This window comes from Crocodylus siamensis, chromosome 8 (assembly GCF_052110815.1).
Source record: "Crocodylus siamensis isolate JL-2025a chromosome 8, ASM5211081v1, whole genome shotgun sequence".
Lineage (NCBI taxonomy): Eukaryota > Metazoa > Chordata > Crocodylia > Crocodylidae > Crocodylus > Crocodylus siamensis.
In genome coordinates, this window is record NC_143402.1 from 17,358,507 (window position 1) to 17,371,160 (window position 12,654).

The window sequence follows — 12,654 nt, forward strand, 5'->3', positions numbered from 1 at the left end:
TCCATCTGTCAATTTTAATGGAAATTTCCTTGTTCTATTTCCTTAAAGACTTGCTACAAATATTATATGAGTGATGATATTAGTCGTGATTCAGATGGAATGGATGAACAATGTAGGTAAGTACATAAACACCATTTATAATTCACGTGTTCAAGCAATAATGAATAATTTAAGAATAGTTGTGAAAAGTTAAAGACTAGCACTAGAGCATTTAAGCATTCACTTATAACCAAGAAATGCCTAACCCAAGGCTGGTGGCCCATGGCCATATCTGGTTCTTCTCAGCCACTCAGTGGCAGGACAGACCAGCATGATACAGCCTGTAGTGCTGGGGGAACCCATGGAGTATGGCACAGTGCAGCAGAAGAGCCCATTCCCAGGGAGCTAAAGGTGGGGCTGCAACATGCACACCTGTGCACATGATGCAGTGGGGGGAAGAAGGTGGAAGGAGAGGGTTAACATACCTGGTGCAGCAGAATGGAGGGAGCACCCACATGCCCAGTCCAGGGCATGGGTGGAGGGAAGGGAATGTGCCTGGTACAGTGTGGAGTGTCTGCCTGGTATAGGGAGGACTGGGGAACACCCAGGGGTCCCATGGCTTGCACTGGTGTGGACCCTGCTGGTGTGATCTATGAAGTTTGTAGCTTGTAGTTTTGAAGGAGTTGGATAACCCATGATTACCGTCCATAGCTTGTTTTTAATACTAACTTAGCAAACAAAATGCAAGGAAATGCATCATTTCAGATGATGCACTAAAGGTGAATGTCATGCGACTAAAATTAGTCAGTTTGAAGATATTCAGTTAAGTTTTTCCCCACTAGCTTTAAATCTATTCTCTCTTCCTGTCCTAAAAGTAGTTTTCATTATGGTACATAGGGGCTCACTATCTCTGACAGAACTTCCTGGTTTCTGTGGCTGGAAGCCTGCCATGCTCTTTCCACCTTTTGATTCAACCAAAAATGCTGCTTTTTTTTCCACCCCCACTGCTTAACTCTAGGTTGGCTGAACTTCCTTTGTTTCATTCACTTTTTCCAGTCTTTACCATAGACATCACACACTAGATGCACTTAAAAGCCGCCCCCCACAAAAGCCTGTTTTCAGCACACATTTAAATGTATGCAGTACACATACCATATCAGGTACTGTAGCCCTGTATCTGATATAGGTTAGAAAGGCCTATCCTTTTGTTCTTAGGAACAACAGGAAGGCTTGAGTGCTTTTCACATGATGACAAATTTTGTTTCCTACTTATATGGAGATTAGGCCAGAGTATTTAGAGTATAGCTGAGGTGGGTGTTTAAAAGCTCTATTTAAATATTCCTGGCTTTTCTCATTTTCTGAGCATTTTAAACTGCAACATTTTAATCTGCCTTTGAGGTTTTAATTGTAGCACTTCAGTATTTTTTAAAAAATGTCTAGATATCTGCTTGCCATATTAACTTTCTAAACAAAACTTCTTGATTTTTATTGCTGTCCATTTTTTAATATTGAAACCGTGGGAGACTATATTTATGTATAACAAGCTATAAAATTTGTTTTTTAGGTAGCATTTTAATATTTTCCTAATCTTATTTCAGATGGTGTGCTGAAGGTGGGAACTTAATTTGCTGTGACTTTTGCCATAATGCCTTCTGCAAAAAGTGCATTCTGCGCAACCTTGGTCGAAAAGAGCTATCAACTATAATGGATGAAAATAATCAATGGCACTGCTACATTTGCCAGCCAGAACCTTTGTTGGACTTGGTCACTGCATGTGACAGTGTCTTTGAAAATTTAGAACAGTTATTACAACAAAACAAAAAAAAGATAAAAGTTGAGAGTGAAAAAAGTAAAATATATGACCATGCAATCAAATTTTCTCCAAAGAGAAACAGTTCAAATTGTAATGGAGAAGAAAAAAAAATAGATGATTCATATTCTGGTTCATTAACCTATTCCTACAAAGCACTTATGGTGCCAAAAGACTTGCTTAAAAAGGCTAAAAAACTGGTTGAGACTACAACAAATATGAATGCTAGTTTTGTAAATTTTTTGAAAAAGGCAACAGAAAATTCAGAAATAAATCCCACTGTACAGGTTCGTCAACTAAAAGCTTTTAAATCTGTGCTGAGTGACATCAAAAAAGCTCATCAGGTATTAGAAGAAGGTCTGAATTTGGAGATTCAAGCTTTGGATGCTAAAATCAAAGAAAAAAATACCAAAGAGAAAAAAAATGAAACTAAACCAGAAAAAATGGAGAGTAAAAAAGAGGAAGTAAAGGAACACGCAGTCTTAAAAGAGAAGGACATTGTAAACCCTGAGGAAAAAATTGAGTCAGCACAGTCTGACAATGAGCCCATGGATCAAAGTGTTCCAACAACAGAACAAACGGAAAACAAGAATGCTAGCAGCGAAGATAAAAGGTCTGATACAAATGCAGAACCTCAGTACGAGCCTAATAGTACGGAGGCTTTAGACATGGATATTGTGTCTGTTCCTTCATCAGTCCCAGAAGATATTTTTGAGACTCTAGAATCTGCTATGGAAATTCAAACTGCCTCTGAAGAACAGGGCAGTAGAAGTGCAGCAACAGAGCAGGAAACACTAAATGCAAATATAAAATCTAATACTCCTCTGAAAGACACTAAAGGAGGTCCAAAGTTAAAAACATCAGCTAAAGTAACTAAAGAATTGTTTGTAAAATTGACTCCTGTTTCCCTTTCTGATTCCCCAGTAAAAACTGAAGATCAAGAGAATAGTCTGGAAAAGGAAGCTAAGAATGTTGATGCAATATCTAAAGCAGAAAACTGTGATTCTGGAAAAGAAAACCATGATGCTGGCAATGACTGCTTGCCACAAAATGATGCTGTTTTATTGGTAGAAGAATCTGATCTCAGGCGGTCCCCACGTGTAAAGACCACTCCTTTGAGGCGTCAAACAGATGTTAATCCCTTAACATCTAATTCAGAAGAGGACAGCAATGATACTGGCAATGAAAAGCGTAAGCAAAAGTCATCATCCCAATCAAAGAGGAAGCAAGATAAAAGAAATTCTTTCGACAAGACTATCGATAGCCCTAAACCTAATAAACTTTCTAAATCCAAAAAACCAAAAGTGCTGGACCAAAGTTCAGATTCTGATGAGATGCCAGCAGTCCTTAAAGAAGTAGCTATGATAAGTCAGAGTTCTTCAGAGATTGATAGCAATACTGAAACACCCAAAAATGTTCAGAAGATTACAAATGATCTTAAGAAACAATCAAAGAAAGATGAAAATGGAAAACGAAAAAGGAGGAGTTCCAGTTCTGGTTCAGATTTAGATTCCAAAAGAGGCAAATCAACTAAAGACTCTACTTCTGCAAAAAAGAAACGACAAAACTATTCAGATTCTTCAAATTATGACTCTGAGTTAGAAAGAGAAATAAAAAGTTTGAGTAAAATTGAATCTGCAAAAAAAGCCAAGAAGAAATACTCCAGGAAAGAAGACAGTTATGATTCCTCTGAAGAAGAGCAGAGTAAAAAAGGAACCTCTAGTAAGAAAAAGAAGAAAATACATTTGAAGAAACAGCGAGATGAATCTTCTAATGATGAATCTGAGAATTCATCCCCAGAGAAAGAGGACACTAATAACTTTTCTGAAGATAAAAAAAGTAAAAGAATAGCTATTAAGGAAAAGAAAAATAGAGACCTAAAACAGGGAACGTCAACAGAGAAGCAGGATGATTCCTCTGAAGAAGAGCAGAGTAAAAAAGGAAGTAAGAAAAAGAAGAAAATAAATGTGAAGAAACAGCAAGATGAATCTTCTAATGATGAATCTGAGAATTCATCCCCAGATAAAGAGGACACTAGTAACTTTTCTGAAGATAAAAAAAGTAAGAGAACAGCTATTAAGGAAAAGAAAAATAGAGATTTAAATCAGGGAACTTCAACAGAGAAGCAGGATGAGTTGTTGGATTTTAGGAAGTCAAACCTGGAGAAAACAAAAAGCTGCCCTTCTGAAGGTAAAAATAGAACACAAGCTAGAGAAAAGAAAAACAGAGAGCGGAAGAAAAAAAAGGCACAAGATGATTCTTCGTCAGATGGTGCTGAGAAGACTGTAAAAAAGCAGAATTGTGATTCTTCAGAGGACAAAGTCAAGAATGAAAAAGCAACAGAAGGTGAAGAGAAGAAAAGTGAAAACTTGAAAAAGAAAAGACACAAAAAAGAACAAAATGACTCTTCTTCTGATGTTGAGAAGTCATCTCCAGAGAAAGATGGCTACAATTCCTCTGAAAACAATAAAAGTAAAAATGAAATGATGGTTAAGAAAAGAAGAAATCTACGAGAGAGAACAACTAAGAGAGTGCAGATTGATTCATCTTCAGATGCTGAGCAGCCCCCGAAGAAAGGAGAGAGTTCTTCTGATGATGATAAATGCAATAAACGTATAGAAGCTAAAGAAAAGAAAAAGATAAGCCACAAAAAGACAGCATCTAAGAAAGAACAGAATGATTCTTTGTCCTCTTCTGATGAAGGATCTTATGAAGATAATAAAAAAAAGAGTAGAAGAGGATCCACTAAGGAAAGCAAGAAGGGTAACTTAAAAGAGAAAAAGAGAATTTCTAAAAAGCAGAAGGATGATCTTACATCGTCTTCATCAGATGAAGAAGAGAATGATGACCAGAAGTCAACAGGGGATGGGAGCAGTGATGAGCAGAAGATTGTGCCAGTGACAGAAGATTTAATGATGTCCTTCAACACAGGATTTTGTCAGTCCTCAGGTGTGCAAATGATTTAAGTCTTACCTTTTGATTATCATGTTGATAGAGGAAAATAGCACGAATGGGATCAGGGCTGCCCCTCTGGGTGGTGGGGGACCATCAGATCTCCAGGCCACACACTACATGGGCTGCTCACCACACGGGTGGCCCTCCTGGGTTTCCCCTTGCTGCACAGCAGCTCTCCCTACCATGTGCAGCCCAGGAAGCCCGGTTCCCTACAGAGTGCAGGCAGCACAGACCCATTCCTGACTGTCCTGCCCCTAGGAGCAGGGCAGGAACCAGGTGTTGCAAGAGAGTGGGACCATAGAGCTCATGGCCACCACAGAAGCAGAAGCAATGGGAGGAGCGGTGGTCAGGAGAGAGCCTGTGGGCTATTAAACAGCCCTTATTTGGTTGATTTATATTGATTTAATCCATGCAAATGCTTTTAAGTGAAGGTATCCAGAAGCATGTATAACTACGTATTCTAAAACTTGAGACATATTTTAAACCCTACTTTTTTTTAATATCAAATGTTCATAAATTCCATAATGTCACTTGTTATCATTTGGCTAGTGTTGGCCTACACTGTCACTTCAGCTTAATTTACAAGTGAACTGTGGTATTTCCAGAAGGGCCCTCAAAGCTGGAGCCACAGCATGTAACACCAAATGTATTCTTGTTTTTCTTATCCTTGTTGGCATTTGTTTTTTGTCAAGGCAGTGAATATTTGGTAGAAATCAGGACCCCTATTAGATCCCTTGCTGCTAGTCGTGTAATGGAGCTGAATATCAAGCCCTGTAGCTTGGGTTACAGTAAGGTTCTTTGGGTAAATCTGATATCTTTTATTAGACCAACTCAGTCAGAAAAAATCTTCTTAGTAAGCTTTTGGGCACAAATGTCCTTTGTCAGGCTGAGGAAGTGTTTGCAGATGGCCTGTGCTCTTCCTAGATGGAGCGGTAAAGCATCAAGAGGCCAGTACCAATGCAAGAAAGATAGTTAAAATGTAAATTGAGGTGGTCGCTAGGTGAGAGTCAGGTTGCGGGGGACGGGGGAATGAAAGTAGCTATAGTCAAAGAATGAGACAGGAGAGTGGGGGGAAGGGGAGTCAGATGTTAGACAGGTTATGTGTCATAAATCCAATGCCTATATTTAGTCCACGCTTTTTTGTATCTAGCAGGTTTCATAGTTAGTAGGGTCGGAAAGGACCTGAGCATATCATCAAGTCCGACACCCTGCCATGGCGGGAAAAAGTGCTGGGGTCGTAGCGCCTCCTGATGTCTAAAAAGTTGATGAAGTTAAGTTCATGGGCTCATGTGTGGAAGGTATTTTATAAAATTCCCTTTAAGAATTAAAACTGAGAGTGGAAATGTTGTCCCAGGTACCTGGGGGGGCACATTTCTCACAAGAAAACCACTCTTTCGCCAGTCTCTCAGCTTTAATCCTCAAAGGGAATTTACAAAATACCTCTCATAGATGAGCCCATGAACTTGACTTATTTTTGTATCCCGAAGTTTGGTTATCATGGACTAAATATAGACATTGGATTTATGACACATTATAATCTGCCACATTTTCTTTGGCCTTCCACAGCACTTTGTGTAGTTGGTTTCACTGCTTATGTTGATGTGACCCTTTGCCATGATTTGTGACGTTGTAACTGAAACAAAGTTGTAGGAGATGGGAATATGTATGTGTGTGAATGTATGGGTATGTATATGTTGAGAACTCATGAGTGAGAAACATTCTTGCTTTTAGGCCTTTCTAAAAGACTCTTAAAAATATCAAAACAGGAGAAAAGGCCTTACATTTTTAAAAGTGTAAAATAAAATTAAAGCAATGTTACTTTGTCAGTTTAAAAAACCTTTAATGCAGAAAACTTAAAGCTGCTGATGCTTCTTCTTATGTGTTGATTCAGGAGTTTCCAAGCTCTTTTCCAAGTTCTTCTTCAGACTCTTTGACCTTGGGGCAAGAGGGTGAGGCAGGGCATTGTGTCTGTTTCTCTATACGTAAAATGGAGATAATACTTGTTTCACAAGGATATTGCAGGACTTCCTTCAGGAATGTTTGTTAATTGCTTTTGAGCTTCTTGGATAGAAGTTACTGTGGGAGAACAAGTTTATAGTGTTATGTTGAGCCACCATTTTCAGAGTGACTAGGTACATCTTATTCATGTATTACTATTCAGATTAGTACGCAAGTTTCAAACTCCGAAAATGTTGTAAGAGAGTTGACTCTTGTGTAAATAGAATGGAAAAAGAACTTGCCTATTTGCCTAACAAGAAGTGGCATAGTAGATGTTGATACATTCTCAAGGTTTAGCCATTTCTTTTCTTTTTTTAATCATCCTTTTGCTTGGGAAAAATTAATCTACTCTATAATGAAGCATCTTATAATTCGTCTGCTATGAATGAATGGGTTGAATTCATCATTCTTATAAAATTCTTTTGAAAATGCCCTCTTATAAAGAGAGCTAGCTTAGAGTTCAGAAAACAGTGAATTGTGATGTGTTCTGTTTCTATAATCAGTCTGAACTTGCTTTGAATCAGCACTAATGCTGTTATATCGGCACCAAATGTCCAGTAAGCACAAGCTTAAACGCAAACTTTTCTATGCATGTGTTTTTGTGTTCTACCTAAAGATAAGCTTGAAGAAGATTTGGTATGGAATAGTAGCTATTAAGCATCAAACTATTGTCCAGATTAAGCAGATCATAAAGTAATGAATATTTCTCCTTTTTTTTTAGTGTTGGTATGCATTCTGCTGTAGGTACATGTACATCTCAGATATACAAGATTGAAATCTTTTGTGTAACAGTCCCTGTTGGATTTATGCATTGGCCCAAAGTCTTCTCCTGTGCTGTAGTTCAAGCATAAGAAGTGGAGTCATTCAGTTTCATCTTGCTATCTCTTGGACAGAACAGAGGCTTTTCTCCTGCTTACTAATTCTTGTACCCAACACTTTTACCAGTCATCTTTCTGTTTTGTAGGGAATCATCTTAGCAGCCAATGTTCAAAGAATGTGCAGCAGTGCTTTCAAAACATAGCAGTGTCCCCCAAACTGACAGTGTTCAAATTATGTTTGGCATAGAGTGATCTGATCCCACTTTAATCATGCAGGGACTGTAAAAATTAGCAGGTATTGGGTTCTTTCTGTGGGGTGACCTTAAGTATTTGACTGAAGAGCATACACAAGTAGTTTCTGTTCAGTTCAAAGGCAAAGTCACTGTGTGTGATCCCCAAAGAGGAGCCACAGGAGGAGGCAGGACTGGGTGAGAGCCCCAGGCCCCAGTGGAAGCTGTCATGGATTCCCAAAAGGAGCTGCAGGAGGAGGCAGGCTTAGGTGCCTGTACACAAATGCCAGAAGCATGGGGAACAAGCAGGAAGAACTGACCTTCCTGCTAGCCAACAAGCAATACGAACTTATAGGGATTACAGAGATCTGGTGGGACTCTACCTGTGATTGGACCACAGGTATAGATGGCTACACCCTGTATGGGAGGGATCGTGTTGGGAAGAAAGGTGGAGGAGTTGCGCTCTATGTGGAGGAACGTTACATCTCTCTGGAAGTGGAGCTTAGCAACGAAGAGTGAGTTGAGACCCTCTGGGTCAAGATACAGGGAGAGCATGGGGAAGGGGATTTGACTGTAGGAATTTACTATAGATCTCCAAGTCAAGAGGAAGAGCTTGGCCAGGAATTCTCTAGGAAGTGGTAGAGGCTGCGCACTCTCAGAGCATGGTTGTCTGGATAGTTCAAGTCACCCACAACGTCTCGTGGGATGAGCACACAGCAAGATTTGATCACTTGCATGGAAGAGCTTCCTTGCTTGTATGGAAGAGCTCTCTATCTGACTCGAGTCTATGGGCTGATTAGGAGTAAGGGAGTTTTAGACTTGTTTCTGGCCACAGGGGATGATACAGTGAGCAATCTGAGGATTGAAGGGAAATTGGGCGACAGTGACCATGAGATGATCACTTTCTCCATCCACTGTAAGTCTTGGAAATCAGTCACTAGGGTAGACTTCCACAAGTGTAGTAGATTGGTTGGCAAGGCCCTGCGGCACCATGGCCCAGTGAGGAACGGAGTACAAAATGAGTGGCTTAATAGGGAAGTCATGGACCTGCTGAATTTTTAAAAGAGAAGCTTACAAGGGATGGAAGTCAGAAATAACCACCAAAGAGGAGTTCTCAGCTATAGCCAGCATGTGTAGGGAGCAGATTAGGAAAGCAAAGGCACAAATCGAATACAAATTGGCAACCAGAATCAAGGACAACACAAAGTCCTTCTTTAGATATGTAGGATGTTGGAGAAAAAATAAGGGAAGCATATTGGATGTTGGAGAAAAAATAAGGGAAGCTGCCCTGATGAGCGAAATAGGGCAGCTGATAGCCTGGTCCTTTGGGCTGAACAAAACCAGATGAGGTTCAACAGGGACAAAAGTCGGGTCCTTCATCTGGGTAGGAAGAACGCGCACTATATCTATATGATGGGTGGTTGTCCACTGGCTGGATGAATACGAGACACCAGCGTGACGAAGTCGCCAACAGAGCAACTAGAACTCTGGTGTGCATCAGCAGATAAATAGACATGCTCTGTTCCCTCTATTCAGCGTTGGTGAGGCCACAGCTGGAGTACTGCATTCCAGTTTTGGGCACACCACTTCAAGAAGAATGTGGACAAGCTTGAAATGGTGCAGAGAAGAGCCACTTGCATGATCAAGGGCCTGCCAGACAGGCCCTATGAGGAGAGAGTTTGGGATCCGGAACTGTTCAGCCTAAGCAAAAGAAGGCTGAGAGGCGACTCAATAGCTGCCTACAAATATGTCAAGGGGGAATGCTGTAGGACCTAGATGAACAACTTTTCACTTCCTGGTCCACTGGGGACTGCACAGGGTCCCCCTCCACCCCCCCCCCCCCCCCCCCCGCACCCTCCCAGCTCAGTGACTGGTGTCTCCTGGGTCTGGAGGGGCACCCAGGGTCCTCCTGTGGCTGATCGCCAAGCTGGGGACACATGAGCGGGTGGGGAGCTCTTCCTGCATGCTCCCCCAGCACGCTCCCTGGCAGACTGGAAGCGGACCAAAAGTATTTCTGGTCCACTTCTGGGTTTTCTTCCCAGCACGCTGGAGAGGCTCCTGTGGGATGCTCCATCTGCCCCAGCACCACAGTGATCACGAGCTGCACTGGTACCTCAAGGCGTGTAGAAAAAAATTTTAAAGCTGTGTCTGTGTCCATATCGCTGATTCTCTGAATCGGCATCGAATCTTCAGATCTGGATTCAGCCGAATTGAACTGGGGACAGTGATCCAAATCAACGAATCAAATTGCTATTCCCGATTCAGGCCAAATCCGAATCAAACGAGGCATGCAGATGGACTGGTGGCCAAGGATGTACAGCCGTGGCGGAGCAACAGGCTAAGTGGCTGAAGGATAACAGAGACTGCTAGCTCCCTCTCATCCACTGGTTTTCAATTGCCATGTCCGCCCTGGCCCCAGGACCCCAGGTTCTGCTGTAGACCGCTCCCTGCCCAGCTGCTGCCCTCCCCTGTGGTCTATCAGTAGCTGGATTGAGTGGCTCTGCAGGCCATGTTTGACACATGTGCCCTAAAAGATTCAGTCCATGATGGGAGGCCCCACCCTTCTGAAGGAGTAGAGCATTTAAATTAAAGCTGACAGTGGTGTCCTTCTCCACTCCTTTAAATTCACAGGCTATCTGGGAAATCTGCATTTTGGCCCCAGACTGTGTTTAACTGCAGATGAGGCAGAAAATTCTATTGCACCCATGCAAGCCACTTGGCTGTTCTTCCCCCAAGGAAGAAACCATGGTTTCCTCAGAAGACACCAGTACTTTTTCATCAGTGACTATGGCTTGCTCTTTAAAAGAAATTGGATGTAACATCTTGTCACTTATGACAGGATAGCATCTTTCCAGCTGAGACATGATCAGGTGAGGCAGCAGGTAATCCAAGTGGACAGGGAGGTGTCTAGGAACAAAAAATTCTGGTAAGATGCTGCTAGGTCATGTGGAGAGTGTGCTGCCAAGAAGAGGGAAGCTCTGGGAGGAAGCTTCTGGGTTAAGTGGGGAAGCTACAGGAGCAGGGATGGTTCTTGTTGCAGGCTCTGAAACTGGGGGATGCCAGGTCTGACAAAATAGAAACCTGAAGAGAATTCTTAGGCCGAGGCAGAAGGCCTTCAGTTAGAGGAGAAGCATTGGTTCAATTTACTGAGTTTACGTTAATTTGAAGAAACCAAAGTGAAGGAAAAACTTTCCCTGAGGAAAAACGACCTGAATCAGCCCCTCACTATGGCAGTTTTCCTTTCCTTGGCTGAAGGGAAATGTCAACAGTATATACCAGGGTATCAACCAGGGTGCTGTAAAGTCACTTCAAGGGTGCTCCAGAGTGCCATGGAGTAATAGCTCTGTTAGGTGTACAAACGCCTACGTGGGATTCACAGGATAAACTCAAAGGTTTCAAAAACGTTCTCACTTGCTGTAGTCTTTCTGAGTTGTTTGTAACAGAAGAATTGCTTGTTTATATTTTTGTAGGAAAAGAACTAAGTGAAAGAGGTGGTGTTTTCTGAGAAGTCCTTTGAGCCTAACAAAGGCTTCCTTGAGCCAAAAAAGTTGAAAACCTCTGGTCCCCACTGAAACGCTCTACACCCAATGCAAGCCAACAGATTGGATAGGATTGTTGAAAGCCGGATGAGCCATTCCAAAACTGTAATCTGCTGAAGCTTCTTTGAGCCAGGCTTAGTCTGTTGTCACAGGTGACATGAGTTTCTCACCTGTATTGATCCATTCCAGTTCCAGGCCCTATCCTTTACAAATTCCTTTGTCTTCTTTATCTTCAGAGACCTTTCTTACAAGAGCATTTTGGAGATGTCATAATGGAGGTACCATATGAGTACAGAGGAGGAAGAGTTCCTATTTCCTATTTTATATTCAAGACTAAGTACATGAGCAGTCTCGTATTTGGAATAGTGGTACTAACCTCCATTATTCTATTACATCATGCTTAAGACTGATTGGTGGCTCTCATTTTACATGTAGCTGTATCTGCGTGGCTCACCAGAAATAACTTAAGTGTCATAGTACAGTCAAACCATTATACGTACAAAATATTGACATTCAGAATCCCCATTGCATAAAAAGTCTTGAGAGATATGCAGCAGTAGTCCGTAGCGCTTCTGAGGAGGTAGGTCATCCACATCTACCGTGTCAAAGGTAGGTTTCAGTGGTGACTGCTACTGAAATAAGTCATTTTATTTGTTCGGTGAGGTCCTCTGGTGAACTAAAAGAACATGAGCCTCCTGTTGTGTATTCAGGTCAGGTATGTATTTTGAATTGGAGAACATCTACTGCTCCAAGAACGTATCCTATTGCTGCACTAGATGTTGAACAGAATAAGATCAAACAGATTATAGTGGCATAGACTTGCCTCAGTCTGGTCAGTTTCATGTCAGCATACAACTGAATGAAGCCTCTTACCAGACTTTTCCGGTCTCCATCAGGGCTGGCTGAGATCAGCCTGTATGCTGAAATACCAGGTGAAACAGGTTGTAGTTCTACAGCATGCTGCCTCATAGCTGAATTGATGGGTAGATTCAAAACATATGAACGGGGATGCTGTTTTCTGGAATTGCTGTTAATTCCAAACATATGAGAGGCAGAAATGGGTCCTCTTTTGAAACGCCTGCAGGTGCAAAAGACCTGGTCCCTGGGTAATACAGAACTTGTATCCTATAATTTAGGAGACATAAATTACATTTTAAACCATAACTGTGAAACTCCATAGCATAGATTCTAACAGATGGAATTTCTGCCATATGTTTTGTAAATAAAAAAGTAAATTAATAAATGATGTGCTAGGAATTGATCAAGTTAGGAGCAGAATGTCAGTGACGTGATCCAGTGGCCTTTCACCTTCCACAAGTTGTCAG

General features: G+C 41.5%; 1 protein-coding gene across 5 annotated transcripts in view; it reads left to right on the top strand.

Moving 5' to 3' along the window:
• Window positions 1–12,654, top strand: part of ATRX (ATRX chromatin remodeler) — a 147,353-nt gene that overhangs the window by 35,541 nt on the left and 99,158 nt on the right. For all 5 annotated transcript variants that reach the window (XM_090060998.1, XM_090061001.1, XM_090060999.1 and 2 more), the window contains 2 exons: window positions 49–116; window positions 1,578–4,738. In XM_090060998.1, the coding sequence (XP_089917124.1) occupies window positions 49–116; window positions 1,578–4,738 (3,229 nt within the window). The remainder of the gene's footprint in view (window positions 1–48; window positions 117–1,577; window positions 4,739–12,654) is intronic.